This window comes from Abramis brama (genome assembly GCF_963993115.1).
Source record: "Abramis brama genome assembly, chromosome: 12".
Taxonomy (NCBI): domain Eukaryota; kingdom Metazoa; phylum Chordata; class Actinopteri; order Cypriniformes; family Leuciscidae; genus Abramis; species Abramis brama.
This window is the reverse complement of record NC_139974.1, coordinates 33,544,561-33,566,484: the sequence shown is the minus strand read 5'-3', so window position 1 is coordinate 33,566,484 and position 21,924 is coordinate 33,544,561. Positions and strand designations below refer to the sequence as shown.

Genomic DNA, 21,924 nt, shown 5'->3' with positions numbered 1-21,924 from the left:
TCTAATGATAATTCTGGAGTTGCTTGGGGCACCACTGTGATTTTGAAAAATACAGATATACAGTGAGGTCAAAAAGTCTGAGATCAAAGTCTGAGAAAATCTGGGATTATTATATTGTTTTCTCTTATATAATAAATTATTAATATACTCTTTCCAATTATTATAGAAATAGTATAATATATATTTAAAAAAAATTATAATATAAAAATTGCATTTAAAAAAGCAATTAAAATAAATATAAATACGTCATGACTTGAAATGTAAAAATTAGATTTACTTTTATTTATTTAAGGTATTTTTATTTTAAAATTAAATAATTCTGGAGTTTATTTCACTAAATCTGAAATTCAACTTTTCACTCATATTGTTATGCTGAATATAATTTAAAATAAATAAATAAATAAATTTATAGTAAAAGAACAGCAGCTGTGGCTTCCAGAAATTCACAGTTAAAAATAGGATGATAATGTTCAATTACGAATTGGCATTTTAGTGTCTGTATAAATTACACCTTATAACCGCATTTTAATTAAGTTATATAACATTAATATGCTAACGTTAACATGACACATAAACAGGGTGAGTACTTGACATGGTCACATGATGGCAAGGAATCACATGACAAAATGGAACCATGACTGTGAGAATTATACAACAAAAAAAAAGACATGAAAACAATCTTGAAACGAAACCACAAAACAGACGTGACAATGCTGATAAAAGATTTTTAGAGGAAATGTAACACAAAACACCTTAATTTACTTTACTGACAACATACAAAAAAGGGAAGAAACTAAAGTATTTATATAAAATATAAATCATATCTGATGTGTCACACAGGAATTTCTGGGAATGCCTTTTTACTGTTTTTCACCATCAATTATATAATAAATCATAGTTTTTATTTATAAAAAAAACATACAAGTCACAGCATTTTACAATTCAATTATTATGTGATGTTAAATCAATTTCCAGCATACTTTAAGGAGACTTACTGGTAACCGTTTCAATTTATTTTTATTTTTTTTCAGTAAAAGTTAAATTTCTCCCCATGTGGGGATCTCAAAATGGGTCTGCTTCTAATTTAATGTAATGAAGTAAAGCTTGAAGACTCATAAAAAATAAAGGTTCTTTATTGGCATTGATGGTTCTAAGAATAACCTTTAATATGCATGGAACCTTTTCCATGTACAAAGGGTTCTTTACTCTGGAAAAGGGTTCTTTAGATTATAAAAGAAAAGAAAAGAAAAATGCTTCTTTTATGAATTGTTTACTGAAAGGTTTTTTGGAGAAACAAGAACGGTTCCTTATGGCATCACTTCAACCAAACCCTTTTCGAACCTTTATTTTTAAGAGTGAATATGAGTAGTGAAACAACCCACATATCCACTGCATATGAAAAGGAACTGATTGACAAAGAATCTGCAAGTTATTTTTTGAATCAAATTTGGAACCTCCAGACTCAATTTAACCCCCATTATACCATGGTCTGGGTGAATACTCGATTCTGATTGGCTGCAGGGTGTCCGTTAAAAAGTGATAATGTACACCTAGGAAAGGCATCCCGTCAATTTGCCTGATGACAGTTCTAAATGATTGCGCTGGCTCAAACGCTAAATGGTAACCATGGCAACGGAGACTTAACGTTATTTCAGTTGACTCATCGCAACAGCAAAACAGACAAAACATGAGTGATTTTATCATTTCTTTTAATATATTTGGTGAGTGGTGCACTGGCCTTCTGAAATGATACTTTGTATCACGTAACGTAAGGTAGAGCCATCATCTCACTTCCCATCACTGATCAACTGCTGCGGTCGGGTCGCTGTGGCCACGTTGCTTGGCAACGCCTGTATACGGGAGATATTAAATAGTGCGCTCGACTTAATAAATAAAAACCCTCACGATTTTTACTCTAAAACACATTAAAGTATTATTAATTGATTAAATATTTCTTTCTTTCGTAAGTGACCATGGTATAAGCGGGTGAGGCCTCCGCTGCGCGTCGGACGGTTCACGCCTCGCCGTCGTCCATTAATACCTGATAATGGACACCTCGTCGGGCATTAACCCTTACTTATTCTCATGTACAATGTAGACTTTGTGTGTTCTATTAAAGTCATCCTTTACATCCATTTCTAGTTCCCACTGACTACAGCTTGGCGTTTTAGACTGCGTACCATCAACTGAATAGCACCAGCTCTCAGAAACATCTGAGAGCTTAAATCTTCCTCTCTCCTTTCATTTGCTTTTGCCAGACACAGGACAAAATCTAACAGAGTCAATCCCATTCACTTAAACTGTTTCCTTTTACACTTTTCCATGCCATAATTCATAAATGGTTTACATTAAATGGAAAGTTAGTAGCTATAAAAATCCTGTGGGTATATAATGGGATTAAGTTGCCAACACAAACAGAAATTAATTGTCTATACATGTCTCTTCTTCGACAAGAGCTTGTCTCCCTCCCTCTCCTTATCTTCTTTTACGTCTGAACCAACACAACCAGGTTCATTTGTCTTGCTAAATTCTTTAGCGCAGCAGCTAAATAAGAACAGTCTGCTGGTAATGATGTGATGCCTCATGGATCAGGGTGTTCTAAAGAGTGTGTGGGCGATGTTTTGCAACTCTCTGAATGCCTTGATTGTCGCAGTGTCCATCATAGAAAGTGATCAAAGTATGCATAGCGGTGTGAGGGGGTAGGCAAGGTCACAGCAAAAGCTAAAAGCTATGATCAATAGTGCAGATGTGCGCAGAGAAACTTCAGAATATACGGTTTGTTTAGGTTCAATAGTTCATTGTAACAGAACATGCCACTCATTTTCCAACTCCGATGGTGAAAATAGTCTTGTTTCATCATTTCCAAACTCACTTTCACACTGCGAACCATGTGCTGATGCTTTGCTTGAGTAAATATGACGTGATTATCACAACATGAACACAGTAGTGATTGATATTAAAAAATAAAAGAACAAAGACATTTTGACATGATATTCCAAAAAAAGAATCAAAGTAATCATGAACATTGTTTTTAATATAAGAAAAAACACTCAAATTAAGGTTAAGATTCAATGAATCACCCTAAATTAATGTGTTAAATGTAAAGGCCTAATAATAATAATAATAATAATAATAATAATGTAATATTTAAATAATGATAATAATTATAATAACAATTATTATTATTATTATTATTATTATTATTTAAAGCTGCAGTTCGTACCTTTTGGTGCTCTCTCTGTTTATGTCTATGACGAGTCACGCAGGCACTGGGCTACTACGCAGCGGTACGACCCGTACCAGTCTAAAATAGTCTGAATATGAACACTTATTATAGGTGTACCGTGATACAGGATAAGACAAAAACACGGTTTGGAAAATGGATTCATGATGTACTCATTTATTATATAATTTGTCAATTTTGAACAAAAAAAGTTACGGACTGCAGCTTTAATATTAAATTCTTCTAGTGATTCTACTGTATGTTTTTTATGGCCACTGTATAAAGACTCAAAGTGAAAAAAAACATTTTTATTATACATAAGCATTTGTTAAAATAATAATCAATTTATAATAGCTAACATCATGTATTCATTTAGGCAGAAACAATAAGATCATTAAAGCAATTATTACAAGTTGTGGTCATAATGATTACAAAATGTAGAAATGTTTTTGCTCCCGGGTCCGCATGACTAGCCTGGCTCCGCCCTCCTACACAATTCCGCTCAATTTTCATTTTCCTTCAGTACTCCGTCTGGGTTTGTGGTATATTCGTGGGTTTTCTCCGGCCAAATTTTTACCGGTCCAATCGGCGAACAGAGGGAGTGGCTGAGAACGATGACGTTGAGGTCGAGAGCTAGTTTGAGTTGTAGGGTTACGTCACAACCAAACGTTAGCGATTGGTTATGGCAGATCCAGAGTAGCTCTGGGCAGATCCAATAGTTTTAAACTTCAACAGAGTTCCTGCCTTCAAGGAAGTTAAAGCTGCAGTCGGCAAGTCTGGCAGATTGAGGTGACTTAGCCAAAATTTTGAATGTATACAACTCTCATGCCCCTCCCCCACTACCAGCGAGCACCCTCCCATCGAGTTCGTGCTCGTCAGTGCGTGTGCACCAGATTTTCTGTGAACGCGTCCATCTCTTCAGCATCGATCAACACCATGGACTCGGAGGTAGGCTGCCCTGGCCATAGATAGCAATAACCGAGGAATTGGAAGCTTGTTAGTAGATTTTCTCTCCGTCATCACACTTCGTACAATCCAACATACCTGCGAACTTCAGGCGTGTGCATGTGATATTGTAACGTGCGCGGGGGAGGGGGTATCTGTGGCATGTGCATGAACTGTGATCGACAGTCAGATCTCACACAGCCCTGCGCTGATTGGACCAGAAGAACCGGGAGCGGTGGATTTTTTCAAAACAAATAACACGCTCCAGGTGGAGGTAGAAGCGCAGGTTTTTTTCTAAAACCGGCTGATTTATGTTGTTCTGTCAAAGCATAGTGTTGGTTTCAGAATATGATTTAAAAAAATTGCCGACTGCAGCTTTAACTCTTGTCAATGGAGAGTGGCCAGACTCTCTGTACAAATGAAATGTAAGAGAGTCTGGTAGGACCAAGCTACCGCATGACAGCTTTCACATCACCAATTTTTCATACAAACCATGCTCTGTTTCTAACTAATTTGCTAGTATAAAAGGCCCATAACAGTCTTTGCTCATCATAAGTAAAAGGGCAGAATGTCTTGATGAGCAGAGACAGAAGAGAATTGCAAGTACTTTTGAAGAACCAGTCATGTTAGAACATTGGCATTGGTCTACGTCAAAGGGCTGATATTTTAATAACCTCCCCAACGATTCTAAATCAGTCAAACTAGTCCTTTTGCGACGTGACACAAGCCGGCCTCTCTATTAGGGCAGAAAGTGCTTGCCTTCTTTCTTGGGCCTGTCAAAATGCATGTGAGTGAGGACAGCTTTGTTATTTCAGTATGGAGAAAAGAAACAAGCCTTCAGGGCAATATCAATCGCCATATAATGTCTCTTTCAGTGGACTTGTCACTCTACGAACAGCAAACCATACCAGCTCTCACAACATGGAAAGATGACAGAAAACAGTCCCTTTAACAAGAACAAATCATTATTGGCCACTGTCCCTATTGTTGTATAAAATCTGTTCAGCATTCAAAAACCTGCATTACTTACTTTCTTCAGTGGAACACAAAAGGATTTTGGAAAAAAAAGACAATTGAACAAAAAATGAAAGTGGATGGTGACCAGGGATCGTCAAGATACGAAAAAGCACAAAAGCAACATAAAGCATTATGAAGTCATTTTTGTAGCTTTAAAGACTAAAATACATGTTGATATTTTCTGATATTCTTGCTTGACATCATTGGCCACCATTCATTTCCAATGGAAAAGAGCAGCTTGGACATTCTGCTTTAAAAAACTTGATTTTTGTGTACCACATAGGGGTGTAATGGTACACGTATTTGTATTTACATTTTCGTGCATATTTGTACCGAAAGAATAGTGTTGTTTTAATCACGGCACAAGCGGAACTTCTCTGTGTAATAGAGTTTCCCCCATAGGATGTGAAAATATTGTTTATCGATATAAGCCCTGTCCTATATGGCACACTTTATGTGCACTTACAGTCTTGTGGACTTACAATGGCCACCGTGCGTTTGTGTGTCTGTTAAGTCCACAAGACCATTGGGTGTCCCATTTGTCATGTTAGGTTTTAGGCCCCATTTGTGGCCGATATGTGTCCTTGATGCACACTTTTGAGTCTGAAAGCTCTGCAGCAGACATCTACCCCACAGTCAAAGCGGCATTATGTCACAAAAGTGTGGATTTGGAGGAAGACCGCGAGTGTTTAGGAAGCCATTTTGGACAGGGCCATACTTTGATGTTGCCAACACATCTAAAAAATAACAAAGGACACAGAGTGCATGATTCAAGATGTCCTAAACATGGCTTGGCCTGCTGTCAGTTGCGTGTTTCTTTAATGCATTTTAGATGTGTTTTCCTTGTAAAACATACATCTTACAGTTGTATACTTACATGTAAATGTTACAAATTCACACAAGTAGACTTCAATGAACAAGCGCCAACAAGAGCATGCAAGTCAAATAATGGGAGCAGAATAATTCTAACCTTTTCTAAAATATTTTGCTAGAATATTTTACATCCAAAAGTGTAAGCACTTCAAATCTCTTTCACCAATCACAACAGCACCATAAACGGCAGTGTATGTTGCAGATATACTGACAGACTTTTTTATTTAAAGACAGATATAGTTTGTTCAGTTAAAAGAAAACACACCGAACTGTGACTTCAAAACTGAATTTCGCCATTTCTGTAAAATCATATTGTTTTCGAAAAACATGATGGTTTGCAGATGACAGAATACAAATTTTTGGGTGAACTATTCCTATAAAGGCCAGTCGTGTGATTGCGAATGATGGAATTGATTAAGCATTTATTTATTTATCAGGGCTGCTCTATTGAAAATTAACTCAAATGGTTCTGACCTGATGAAACAACCTTTAAAATAAATCACAATATCCCATGATGTCATGAGAGAAGTGCATGTTCAGCATCAGTTCTAAATTTACAGGAAAAAATGCATGTAAAACATATTCCTAAACTATAGCAATGGTGATGTCATGCAACGCCTTTAACCTCTGACCCCACCAATGTTACTACACAAACAGGCCCTTATTTCCATGGGGACAGGACAACACATACATGAAGGCTGTGATTTCCAAAGCCAGGGTAATTTCACATCTGACAGGTCTTAGTGGGAAAAACCTCTGTGATCCTTTGTCTTGTTTATAGAACAAATTGTGAAAATGACAGTTTTATTACAGGATCTAAAAATCTTGCCACACAGAGTCCTGTAAAGACCTTTGATTATTCTCCAAAAAATGCATTTTCTTAAATTATAGCAGGATAACATGAACGCCCCCTGAACTTGCCCCAGAACGGCATTTAAAAAAGCGATAAATGCACCTTTATCTGGAAGTTTAGATCATCTAAGAGCAAAAAGAAAGGTTTAATAGTGCCAATAAAACAGGACATTACCAAAAGGGGATCCAGATTTTCCAGACATTTACAGTGATCTCCTCTCTCGCCGCTGAATGTTTCTGTTTTTTGTTGAAACTATATTTGAGGGGTTTAACTGAGGTCAGTGCCTGATATTAGACATACATCATGCACTCCTTTATTCAATACTCCTGTCAAGATGCTGTAAGCGTATCTGTTTTTAATTTTTTATATTACGACCAACAACTGCTCTGATTGCTGCGTTGTAAAATATCACTGTTTGCTCCATTTTAAACCCCTAAAAGTCCTCATTATTCACAGCAGGTCGCTTGTAAAAAAAAATAAAAAAAATTGCCCCCACAAACCATTTTAAAATGATTTCTAAGCAATTAAAGCAATAAGTGAAATGTAGTCATAATGTTCTAGTGTTATGTTAATCTGTCTGGGATAGATGATCTATATGCTAACAATTTAGCCTAAATTATCTGCTATTCTTAATTCAGGTGGTTAGAGGAGTCAAAAGGAGTCGCCAATGCAATCGTTGCTAATCTCTTTTTAAATAGTTGTTATTGGATTAGATTATGCTTTCGTAACTGGAGGAGGTAGGCAGTTAAACATAATCACACTTCATGTCATGCTAAGCCATGTAGCATGTTAATCTAGCATGGCTATTTCTCCTGCTGAGGACCTGCAGTGGCCCTGAACATATGCGTCACGTTTAAGGCATAATGAACTTTAATGTGGTTCACATGTTGTACGAATGGTTGGTTCAGTGGTGTTGGGTAATACGCAAGCATTTTATGGATAGAGAGCTTATTAGAGCCAGCTGTCTTTCTCTTTATGCTGTGTGTGAATCAGGAAGTTGTTGCCCCCCCACCTTTGTAGCCTTTACCCTCCCTACACAATGTCCTGGAGTGTGTTCAAAAGATTCATCTCATTTTGATGTGTGTGCCTGGAGGGGACAGCATACATGTGCAACCAGGGGTTGATGCTTCAAGAGGTTTATATCTCTACATTCACTGGTTGTAAAACAGGTAAAACATTTAATTGACAGACTTTTTTTTACAGGTGTGTGTTTAAGGCTATTAAACAAATCAACCAAACATCTATTATGTTATATTTATGTATTTATATAATCCTTCTATAACATTTGTATATATGAATGTGTATTATATTATATGAATATAATAGATTTATATAGATGAATGTGAAATATATATATATACACACACACACACACACACACACGTATATATACATATATAACATGTCTATTGATGTGCATTCTATAGATAGAATTGTATGTACTTTTTATACATGCCTTCAGAATTTTGTGCCTTGTTTTTGCACTTTGTCCCCTCATCAGTAGTTTTCATCCTGGCTAAGAGCAAAGTGTCTGGTTGTAGTTTGTAACACCTGCCCTATAGACAGGAGCACAAAGAGGGTCCAACGCAGCAGGGGGGGTTTTCCTTCAGACCCAAAAGTCCAGATCAAGAGGTGCTGAAATGTTTGCCAAGGGTCTTATTATGAGACTCCTGTCAGGTCTCTTTAGAGACTGAGAGCTGGTTTGGATAGTGAGTCATTGTCCTCTGTGCTCCCATCAATCACAAGAGGACACTGTCTACTGTATGTATAGTAGACATGCATTGTAAACTATGAATAAGGAGGATTATTAATATTGTGTGAATAAATGCCTACTATCCATTTCTGCAAGCTCTCTCCAAAATGTGCTGATCAAATTTGTTTATTTTACTCTCAAAAGACTTATGGATTGGTCAAATCTTTAAGGATGATTTTCTTGGCCTCTCTCGACCATATCATCTCGCCAACATTGTCTGGAGTACTCTGGGGGAATTGTGGCTTCATATTATAATACATTCCCATCTTTCACCTTGTGTAACAGACTTTGTCCTTTCCCTCCCACTTTAATATAATGAGTTGTGCTAGCTAAGCGACTGTAAGAAGGGAAAAAACAATACATCAAGTAAAAACACCTTCAATTGCCCTATATATAACTGTAGATCTTGCACAAGTAACTCCTCTATAAATTGTAATAAATTGCATCACCTAGATTTACTTTTTTTTATTACACTCAATTAGCAGAATAGCTTTTAGGCACTGAAGTGTTTTTGTAAGGGTGTTTAGTGACAAAATGGAAGTAGTAAACCCACTGTTTTAAATTAAACTAAACAAAACATCTTCAAACACAGATTCCAGGAATAGTCCAGTACAAATGTTCACAGTATACTAGCGGTATCAAGGTTCTCCAATGACTAAATACACATAACATCCTTGTGCAATACACATGTGAATTCAACTCAAATAATAAACTGACACGCTCCTTTACCATGCAACACGCAACATCAAGCACCATGGAGTTCACAGCCAAGGAACTCTACCGGTCCGAGGGAAAAGACTGCTAAGCTCCCAGTCAGCTTTTTTACTCTGATGTTAACAAGTGTTTTTAGTTTCCTCTAATGGTGTCAACTGTATCTTCCTGAGCAAGTATAGTCTTGCATCCTGCTGGGGTTTGTTTCATGGTGCCTCTGTTCCCACATAGCTGTTTTCACTTTTCCAGCCTGTAGAGGCTGCCGGGAATGGGTTACAGACAACGGCAAAACTGTCTTCACACTGTAAAAACGACACAGAAGCTGCATCTGAAGTAACATACAATATATGCCATAACAGAGACTTAATGCCACAGCAGACACTGAATACAACAATCTCAAATCACTAAAAATAACTGCCGTTTGTTGTTTCCTGTGCACAACTGACAGAAAGCAAGATGCATACTGAATGTGATGAAAACAACAAAGTTTTATGGTTTATGCAACACTTCATTTGCATAAAATCCCAAAGTATCCGTGTTGTGATAAAAAAATAGTGCTCCATCTACTTTATGAATAAAAGTATTTTTTCTTTACTGTAAGGATTCTATATATACTGCACAAAGCAGCATCAGGAGATATTTTGAATGTATTATTTCCTACTTTTACTGTGGCTGCCAACCTGAAAATGTACAATGAATCATAGTCGATTCTTGACACTATTTGAAGGCACTTCAGTCTTATTTATTAATACAATGCAAATATTCTCTATTGCATTTTAGCGAAATCGTATAATAAAATGCAAGCAAATGTGTCCTTTTCCTTAAGTATAATGTACATACCCTCACATACATAACAGTTCAGTCACAAATGGTTTAAAATAGAAACAATTTGAATTGAAAGCAAGACTACAGCATCTCATACCCTATAATCATACCTGCAATTAGCTTATAATACTGAAACACATTTTTCACTTTAAAGATCACAGCCATACAACATAAGGCCAGATTTACTAAACAGGTCAAATTAGCGTGAGACCACAATCCCATAAAAGCGCAGATGGGAGTGGAAATTTCTGCGGGTGATCTACTGACAATGCGCACATTAAAGAACACAAGCCGTGTCTCATTTTGAAGACTATACGTCTTCCGGAGGTTGCATTCGTCAGTCACATATGCCATTGAGGCTGACACATTTCAGAAAAGTAACCATTACATTCCAATGTAAGAAATAAATTAAAATAATTAACACAGCACGAGGAATAACGGTCAATTTGATAATGGTTACTTTTCTGAAATGAGACATTCTTGATGACATTTACGGCCAACAAATGTGACCTCGAAATGAGAGACAGCTACAGACGCAGCCAGCTCATTTCCATAATGACCAACGCAATTTATCAAGAGCAGAGCAAATTAGCATAGGGTCGCGAACAAGCAGAGTCGATGATTATCAGGTGCAGGTAATCTACTAACAACACAGGCATGGCAAATTAAAAATAACATGGCCTTGCAAACGATATGTTCCAATAACGTGTTCCTCTGGCATTCCAAATAAATGAATACAAGTGGAGAAAATTCTCTATGCATCTTTAGCTAATCCTGAAATTAGGTTTTTAAACACCACATAAGCTTTAAGTAAATCTGTCCCACAGTCTCCTAAAAGGTGTTTGATCGGACCTGCTGCGAAAGAAAACTGGACCTCTTGGAAATTTAAGTGAATATCTGTGATCAAGACCTCCATACATTTTTGAATGTCTGTGATCAAGACCTCCATACATTTTTTTCGCACTTTGGTGAAACTTTTCAATGTAAGTTATTGTATGGCAATGATGTGAAATAATTGCAAACGACTTAAAAATGAACAAAATATCTCAGTTCAGAGTTAAGGAAGTTTGAGGGACCAACATGTTCCAAGGTGTTGCTTTCACAGATTAAGATATTAGAAGTATATATTTCTATAATAATCACAAAGCTCTGACAGAGAAAAATTTCTGCGAGACAGGTGTGAATTCTGGGGAACATCATGTTCCCAGTGAATTATCGTTTTAATGTTCCATTCGGAGCAAACAGCCCATTCCTCAAATAGGTTGTGGAACCTCACAAGATGATTTCATCAGGCAGAGAGAGAGAGAGGCGGAGAGAAAATGAGCAAGAAATCATTTAGACAGATTGATGATGATGAAAGAGGAGCAGATCTCTCTAATTGTAATACGTGGGTTTATCACTTCCCAAGAAACATGTCCTGCTGTTTAAATGGTTTGGACCAGAGTTCAGGAAACAAAAGAAATCTTTGGGTTAGACTTCCGTACAATGGTTGCCAATAAGAAGAAACTCATTCAAGGGCTGTTCATTATCATCAGCTTGTGCAACACCATAAATCATACACTTTAAAGGCAGTTAATTTGGGTATTTCTGCCAGATATGAGGGCATGTTTTATGGTTAGGCATCAGGCTGTACACAAAGCCGTGATTTGAATGTGCACAAAATGAGTCTGTTTATTCCAACAGCTGCTTTAATCAATGTGCTGTTGATATCTGTGAAATTATTTGTTGGTTTTCGTCAAGTGAATCATGTAGCCTCCAAAATTGAAAATGTTATTGATTTACTATGGTTTGAAAATGAACGGACGAATAAATATCACACTCTTCTGGCTTAGAATAACATTGTGAGAAATGAAAATACACAGAAAAAAATATTAACCCCTTTACATGAAACGGGGGTTAGTTCGTGATAATTATCTATTTAAAATGCTTAGCTTCAAGGTACATGTATATGCATAATTCAGGTGGGGGTTTTTTATTTAATTTTTAAATAAGACATAACACACTCATTTTCAAAAAAGGAAAATGCAGTGGTAAGGAAAGATAAGGGAGCAGTTTCATGTAAATGTATATACATAAATTTTTTTTCTTGCCCTGCATGGTTTTGAAAGTCTGTTCCAAAGATGCTTGTGATACTTTACAGGACGAGGCTAATAACCAAGCTCAGAAGTGACTTAACCAATAGTTTCCTCTACCTTCATCTTTCACTCTGGTCCCTGTGGTATTCATTAGGGTATTTGCAGTTGCATAAACATATTTAGAGGTCAGGGGTCACCACACACTCAACATTTTTCTTCTCAATACATGCTACTCACTCATGAACGTGACAGGACTTATAACAGGGAACATTTGCCTTACTGCATCAACTGGTTACAAAGGTAAAACTGAAATTATATGTTGCCTTCAACAAATTCAACCAATAAAATGTTGGGATTAACTTAATATAATATTATAATTTTATAATATATTATTTTTTTAATATTATAACTTATAATATATATTATAAGTTAATCCCTATATATATATATACATATATATACATATATACACATATATATACATATATACACATATATACACATATATACACACATTTGAATGAATGCAGATGTTGTTTCGTGAATGCACTGTGGTTCTGAGTGTGTTTTGCCCAGAAAACATCCCACTCAGCAGATGTGAAAACACGTGAAAAGCCCCTCATTTACATTCAAGCTGTATGTGAAAGTCAATTTGCGTGCATGAGTGCGTTCACATTCACGTCCGAGCAGTGCATGAAAAGTGAATGTAAATTCTGTGCTTTACAATGATAAACTGTCGGCCAGAACTATTCATTTTGAAGCCCAGTTTTCATTACATTGTATAGGCAAAGTCTTAGATTATTTTAAGGTGCACATTCAGCTTCCTCTAAATTCTTGGAAAATCTAAAAGGTATTTACAAGATCGATTTCTATTTGCAAACGTTGTTTAAATCCATCCATTTCCTACGGGTTTCATCAAACACATGACAAGCACTTGTAGAGAAGTTGTAGGTGTGTGATGTATATAATAGCTCTTTCAAGTCAAAGGGGATAATCATGTTTTGGAGACATGGGAGGAATTGAGGCAGGCTGATAATATATTTAGCGGTGGGGTGCTGTCACAGATAGCGATACACACAGAGCAGTATCATAAAGTGTTCAACAATCTGCAAACATCTCAGTGTCTTGAACAAATTATGCACCCTCATTGTGTCTCATTCGCTAACTGTGCATAGGTAAAGCTGAGTTTGAACATTTTCATGCAGAAATCAGGTTTCATCAATAAGTTTGCAAATAAACTAAGGATTGCATATCTAAAAAAAAAAAAATGTGTTTAGGAATAAGTGTATAAAAATAAACATAAATAAAAAAGAAATACATGAGAATTAATTTATAGAAATTTAATAACTAAATGGCCTCAACCCTCTGCACAAAAATAGGCAATAGCATGAATCTAAGTCTATATAAAAGGCAAGAGCATATCTTTAGTGGCCAAAAGGATAAATTTGCAGAGAATGACGCATGGCTGTAGGAGTGGTTGTGCGGAAAGCCCTTATATGGAGGTTTGGGCAGAACAAATTTATTTACTGTATGTTGTTGTGAATCCAGCAGAAATTCCTATAACTGCAGAAGGCATCTAAACCAAGTCAGTTAGTTAGCCTATATAAAGCTTATCAAATGTATATAATAAACAGTTTTTATTTGGTTCTGGAACTCCCACGGTTTAGAGACCACGTGGCTGCGGTCACAGCGCTGTATCGCTTATCCAGTTGTCCAAACAAGGCCAAACCCTCTCTTCAAGCATCCCGCTGGAATATATTGTGTTTATTCTGTGATTTCTCACCCTAAATTTTCAGACGGTCAGCTCTGGGCACTGGTCCGAAACGTTTTGCCTATGATTAGTTAGATCAAAGCCCTGAAGCAATGGGTTTTGAATCTTATATATACTTTGATTGACCTCTGTGCAAGTTTGTAATATGTATAACTTTATGTGTCCACTTCACATATGGGATTATTTATATTACAGCAGGCACTGGACTGGACTGAGTTTGACTGTTTATAAGTGACCTTGGGATTTTTTGTCTTTATTTTTGTTTTCACATCCATGAATTAAATATCACATGGAACAGTATGACTACCTTATATATATTTCTGCATTCATTACCCTTCAAAAGCATATTATTTTAAGTTTTAATAAAAAAAATAATACTTATATTCAGCAAGAATGCCTTCACTCAAAAGTGATAGTAAAGACATTTACATTATTACAAAGGTTATACGTTTCATATCAGTGCTGTTCTTTGTAACTTGCAATATATATATATATATATATCTCAAGATTTCCACAAAAACATTAGTTAATAAGAAATGTCTCTTGAGCACCAAATTAGCATATTAGAGTAATTTCTGGAGCAATGATGCTGAAAATGTAGCTTTGCCATCATAAATACATTACTATACTATACTATTTATGTCCTGTGAAAAAAAAATCATATATATTTTAATACTATAATAATTGTATTAAAATAACATCTCACAATATTACTATTAATTTGAATTTTGAATGGTAGTGTATACTGTATAGTTTAGCAACCTTCTTTGGGAAAACATAGATTTTGTAAATAGCTTATAACGTAATTAGCCTACTACTTCAAGATTGACTTTAGTAGATTATGAGTAGAATAGTACTCTAACAGTCATCATTTTATCATTTCCTTGTCTCTTATATAACTTCATGTGGTCTTTACTTTCTACTAACTCTGCCCTCTTAACACTACAAAAAATATATTTAACAGCCCATGAGAAAGGTTTACTTGTTCAGGCGGTGCCCGTCAGAGCTTTCTCTAGCTTGACTAAGGTCTGCGTGGTGTTCAGTCCTCCTACTCAAAACACTGGTTGCCATGGAACCTCAGCTGTGGTTTCTACCCCATCCTCTGCTTTCTTTTACTCTCTCTATCCTTCTTTGCTTTCTAATTTCCTCATGGCATCACCCTCCCCTGCTGGAGGCTGCAATTTTGTAGTGAGATATTCCCTTTTCAGCACTCTCTCTGTTACTCTAAAATCAGCCAGCGTAATACAGACATCACAGTCCTCTTCCAAACAGATGGTCTAATTTTTAGGAAAGGCACTGTTTCTGGACCAGAGATTAAAGATGCTGCACTGTGATTAGAGCTGCGCGAGCCCTTTGAAACTCCAGCATAAGAGCCTTATATGTAGTTTAAAGGGATAGTTCACTGAAAAACAAAAATTGTCATTCCAAATCCAAAAACTTCTGTAGAACACAAAAAAATGAGATGTTTTGAAAAACATCTTAGAGTTTTTTGTCCATATAATGAAAGTCAGTGGGGTTCAATGTTGTTTTAAATCCCATGAATTTCACTGTATAGGCAAACAGTTGAATCATTCTTCAGAATATCTTATTTTGTGTTTTGCAGAAGAAAGTAAAGGTCTCACAGGTTTGGAACGACATGAGGGTCAGTAAATTATGTTTTCATTTTTGAGTAAACTATTCCTTTAAAAGTGATGTGTAAGTTTGGTAACACTTTTTTTTGATAGTCGAATTTAGACATTCTTCTATGAACTATAAAGTAACTGAAAAAGTACTTCAAAGTAACTATAAAGTAATTTGCAACTATATGTCAACTACCAGTCATTAGAGTATTAGTATCTGTCTGCTTAATATCTGCTAACACTTTAACACTCTCCTAACACCCCCAACAGACATTCTACTGACTATCAGTATGTCAACTTAACCGCAACCGTAATTTTTGATGTTAAAGGAACACTCCACCGTTTTTTGAAATAGGGCTTATTCACTGTCTTTCCTACATTTAGATAGGTGGGCAAACGCATTTTTGTCTCAGTGCATGCATTGTTTTAGTTTGGAAGCGCCACCGCTAGCTTAGCTTAGCATAATGAATGGAATCCTTTGTTGCCAGCTAGCATGTCATGAGTAAAAAAAACGAATTACTTCTTGTGGCCTGTGTATTCACAACGAGTACAGATAGCAATGCAGATTAAGACTAGGCGATTTCCTAGGCAGATATTGACATGGGACTATATTGGGGTGAAGCACAGGCGAAGCACTGCTACTTGGGCGCAGAGATATCACACTCACCACCAGTTTGTGTTGACTCTCATCCTCACGTCCTCAGGCTGTTGAGCGATCGCCTCCTGTCATTCTATTTCCAAAGCACGCAGCTCATCTTCTGAAAACTCTGGTTCATAGAGGTATGGTTCTGGCTCTCGACTGTCTGAGAAGTCACCCTCCTCGTCTCTCACAAAATCCGCCATGTTCATTGCCATTCACTATGTCTACTGTAGGAAAAATAGCCGGCTACTATTCACGCTGGTATGTTGACGAAGTTGGGGGATTTCAGGTGTTGTGTGATATCTCTGCGCCCAAGTAGCAGTGCTTCGCCTGTGCTTCACCCCAATATAGTCCCATGTCAATATCTGCCTAGGAAATCGCCTAGTCTTAATCTGCATTGCTATTTGTACTCGCTGTGAATACGCAGGCCACAAGAAGTAATTCGTTTTTTTTATTTTTTATTTTTTATCACTCACGACATGCTAGCTGGCAACAAAGGATTCCATTCATTATGCTAAGCTAAGCTATTGGCGGCGCTGCCAAACTAAAACAATGCATGCACTGAGACAAAAATGTGTTTGCCCACCTATCTAAATGTAGGAAAGACAGTGACTAAGCCCTATTTCAAAAAACGGTGGAGTGTTCCTTTAACATTATTTCTCCTGCTCAACTTAATTTGCAGAAACTGCAAAAAAGCCACCCAAAGAAAGATTCCCCCTAAAAGTGTAAACACTGTGACATTGTTCAGATTGTTTGAGCATCCCAACCAGGGGTTTGGCCAATGGCAGCCATTTTTGGGAACATTTATTTAACGTTGTGATGAAACGGAAGCAGTGGCAGATATTTTCATCTAATTTGTGAAGTACATCTGAGTAAAAATAAAATGAAGGTGGGGACTTGGTTCTATCCATCTGTTGTTGATTGGATGGAGGCAGATCTGAATGCGAGCTTGATGTTGATTGTCCTGAAGCGGCGGGGTTTGAGCGGACCAAATAAGGGTGAATTTTAATTTCCTGTCGACAGGTGATGCAAGTGACATCAACATTTAAAAAAAAAAAAAGCTTAAAAAAATAAAGTCAATTATAGTGCTCTTTTATATTGTTTTGAATTTAAAAAGTGATGTTTTGGAAGCATTACAAGATGCATTCACGCCAAAAATCATAAATTACACCTTGCACTTTTGCATACTAAAGATTCAATCTGACAAGGCAAAAGCCTCTTGCATAGAGTGAGAACCTGTTTGGTTTTCTGCTGAGCTTTGCGGTTGCTGGATTTATTACACTTCCAGAAAGATGCCAAATGATAACACATGAGAGAGAGTTCTGATCCTGGCTCACCCTCACTGTAGCTAATGTAATAGGTGAGGATAGAGCAACTAACATTATTGAGTGTCCTATGAGCTAAAAAAGTACATTACGGCCTTCTGACGCTGATTTTGTGTTTTTCCCTTGGTCCCAGTGTGAAGGAGAAAAAATGTGCAATGCAGGGTTTATATACTTCAATCTTTGTGAAAAGTGCAAACAGATGTTCACAGTACAATGTAGCCTACAATATTAAATGTATGTGGCAAGTGTGATATGAACAATCACAAACCCATTCCTTACAATGCCTAAAATAAGATTATCTCTCTATGCAAAATGGCAACAGAATTTGTTCGCTTCTGTAAGCTGGATTAGAGTGAAATAATACATTTTAAAAGATAGCATTGGAGCTTGTGGGTGCTTTTCTGCATTTTGCAATTATTATCGCGTGTTATAAAACTTCAAACAAAACCTGACAGGCACCTCATTGATTTTAAGACTGCCACTGGCTGCCCCCGCAACTATTCTAGATCAAACTTTAGCCTGTAGCAACTGTTTTCCTTCAAAGCTGCAGTTTTAGAGATTGTTGTGAGAATATCCTGTGAAATAAGGGTAATACCCTTCCCCACGGCTTTTGTGCAGAGTTTTGGGCCAGATTGTACTGTTTCTGTGTTGCTTCTTTGCTAAGCAACATTCCAAAAAGTTCAGCCAGAGATCACTGACATATAGGTGCAAGCTGTGATGGGTGGACCAAACAAGATTATGGTAGAATGACTAATCACTACTCTAAGAAATGATTCCTAAAAGCCTTTAGGAATCACAAAAAAAAAAAGTAAATGTACTGTGTGAGTACACACAGACTAATAACTTGACTTTGTATATCATGATGTTGTCACCTAAACCAAGAAACCAAATAATGTGTATACTAATTGAAAATAAAAAAGAAACCCAAACAAAGTACCACTTTAAAATTTAAGCCAGCCTTTTCCTAACCCGCACAGAATTCGCTTAGTATTTTGGTAATGACATGCCAAATAGCTTAGATTAAAAAAAAACCCATCAGAATATTTATATATTGTGATATGACGTCTGATACTTATGATCACACGGGTGGGTGCACACACTGCTAATATCATTTTGCTGGGTTTGTTGGTATTTACTCTGAGGTTTCGCTGGTATTTGCTCTGAGTACATTAAGCTATTCCGAGTCTGAGGAGCTTATCCATCATTTCCAGTCTTCAACAGCGTGAGAAAGAAAACATTGGGAGAGAAAATGAGACATCTGCTATTGAACAGGCAAAAACAGAATTTTTCTCCTCAAGCGAGATCAACTGACTCAGCGCAGCGTGACATTAAGTGTTGTTGTCCAAATCTCAGTTTTTGGAGCTCTGCAAATAATCATTTTAAGGAAATATCACACATCTCTTCCCGTAGGATATGAATACTGCTATGCGAAATTATAATGCGCTCCAAGATATTATTCTAAGATGGTGAAAATGTAGAACGGCTGCTGCCTGTAATAGTAATTGCCAATTGTTTCCATTTATAAAATTCAAAAGGGCAAAACAGAGACAAAATATCTTTGCACTTCTGAGTATTTTAGTGGTTACAACATGGCCTTCCTTAAAAATCGTAAATCACATATAGACATTTAAAAAACCTATAGTCTTTGGACTAAATTGAACCCTAAAAATCTTTTAAAAGAGAAAGTGGTCATGTAAGGATCATTTAATGTTTTTAGTATAGGCAAAGGAGGTCTATATGGTCTTTATGGTGACAGATTGTAAACTGGTATGGCAAATTGGTATGAACATTAAAGTCTGCTGCATTTTTATGTGTAAATGTATCCTGAAATTATGATAACACCACTTTCAGCAAATTGAAAGTTTTAGGCTCACCTGCATATATTGTAAACATGTCGTTGCACAGCCATCTAGTGGAAGAAGAAAGAAATGCTGCAGTTTCGCATCTGTGAGTACAAAAACAGCTGTTTTAAAAACCAAGAGAATGTGTCATACGTGTTCGCTTGAGAATTATTGGTTGTTTTTTTAGAATTGCTGTTAAGGTGTTAACGTCGATCTTGTTAAGGTGTTAAGGTCTAAGTTAAGATATGGTCAACATTTGAAGAAAAAAATATATATTTTAGTGAGCTGGTCGTTATCAGTAAATAAACCTTGACAGTGTGAGGACTCTGTATTGTGATAATTAAATGACCTGATCTCTGTATATTATTTAACTAGGCTACGCTGTTACTTTCAAAATAAATAAATAGCCTACACGGACATGAAATATTGCTTGGAGTTGAACATATTTTATTATCTTACATATAGATTGTCTTAAAGCCTCAGGCAAGAAAAATTATTCAATAGCAAAGGAGTAACTGTTAAAACATCGGCTTGGCAAAAAAAACAAAAAAACAACGCTAACAGTTACATCAATTAAAATATAAATGTTCGTTTCCAGGCTAGTTGAGTTCCTCTATCTATCCACCTCATTGCTATTTTCTGTGAATGTGCGAGACTTCCGTTTCATTAACGTTAGCCGCTATAGCTAGTTAGAAGAATAGCAAAAGTGCAGAAAACGGTAAAACTACTATTTGTTTTACAAGCCAGTGTGTTGGGAATCAGCTAGTGCTAGAAATGAGACTAGCTTACCTCATCTTATGGTAGAGAGAAGACTGCATAATATTCTATCAACGTTTAATCTTTTACCAATGTTGAGGAACCAAGCAGGCGTATCAGCAGCCTTGCACATGACATTGCATTGTTGGTTTTGGTCATGAACTGAGAAATAAAAATTCCCTTGATCTTTTGACATATAAAAGGACATTGTAGCCTATAAAAACATAATGTAAGTTTCAGAACTCAAAACTTTCTCGTTAGTCTAAAAATATCTTAAATATTGCTAATCTCTATCTAATTGCTAATCTCACAAAACAACAGGTCGTGGAATGTGCCACTTTATTACTTAATAGTGTGGCCAAACACCGCCTCAGCTGAAGATTATCAACGCCTGATTCTGTTACTTTGGGCTTTGGGGGCTTGAGCCCGTGACCTTTTTCAAAATTAATCAAAAGTGCCCCTCTCAAACAAATATCAATGATAATATTGTGGTCAGTAAAAAATAAAAATGCATTTGATTATAATTAACATGACAATGTTTACAAAACATAAAGTAGCCTAAAGTCACGTTTATTTTTACATATCTGTAAGGAGGTGTCCTTGCCATTATGCGTTGTTATGGGTTCTGTCCAGTGGCGGCTGGTGCTAAAACAAAATGGGAGGAGCAAACAAACTGAATTACTAATGCAGAACTGAATGTAGGTAATTGTTAAATAACCATTTAACAGTGATAACAATGTATCATTACTACTTAGCTAAAAATGGAAAATTCAGCATTTAAATCATGCCATAAGGTAGGTTTGGGCAATAGCCAATTGGCAAAAAAAAATCTGAATTTGATATGATCCTGTTTATGGACCCCCATCAGAAGTCTAGCTGCCGCATTTCGAACCAATTGTAATAGGGACAAAGCTGTTTGACTAATTCCAGCATGAATCACTTTCTCAAAGTTTTTAAAAGAAAGAAATGAGTCTGACTTAACTTGACAGGAGTTGCAACTGAAAAAGGATGATTTGACCACAAAATGTATCTGTATCAGGAAAAGTCCACTAGCTAGGACTCGAACTCAGGTCGCCCAAATCACAGCATCATATGCCAGCACACTGCCAGCGAGGCTATCGGCACCACCTGGCCTGTTTTGTAAATATTAGAACCTCATTGTGTAAGAAACGTGGGGGGAAGAGAATCCAACGGCAAACAATCCAGCTGTCGGAATCCGTTCCCCCACCCGTAAGGAAGCTAAGTGGGAGAGGGAGACAGAGAGAGAGAGCGGGATCAAAAATGTCCACAAACTAGGACTTGAACCCAGGTCAACTGAAGCCCAACCACACCATATGCTCACCACAAGGCTATCAGCTCTATGTAGCTTGCATCAGTTCTGTAAATATTAGAACATCCTTGACCTTGTGTAAGAAACATGGGGGGAACAGAATCCAACTGCAAACAGTCCAGCTGTCAGAATCCGTTCCCCCACCCCCATGATGAGAGATGTTGATGTAGTGACTTAAAAGATGCTGATTCTATTCTGTTTGTGCATGGAGTTAACCAGCATCAGTTTAAAGTCAAATTAATTTGATGCGTTAAAGTATGGTCATATTGGTCATATAATCATATTATATGACCATTGCCATTAGTCATATAATCTTTATATGTAAGAATTATTTCCATGCTGGGCATTTTCATCAGTAGATAGTTTT

At 36.6% G+C, this 21,924-nt stretch overlaps 1 protein-coding gene across 1 annotated transcript in view; it reads right to left on the bottom strand.

The window, feature by feature from the left end:
• angpt2b (angiopoietin 2b) overlaps positions 1–19,571 on the bottom strand; it is a 45,671-nt gene extending 26,100 nt beyond the window's left edge. Inside the window, exon 1 of the mRNA XM_084130083.1 lies at positions 19,505–19,571. Coding sequence (XP_083986209.1) covers positions 19,505–19,510 — 6 coding nt within the window. The 5' untranslated portion in view covers positions 19,511–19,571. The remainder of the gene's footprint in view (positions 1–19,504) is intronic.
• Positions 19,572–21,924: the final 2,353 nt, after the last annotated feature.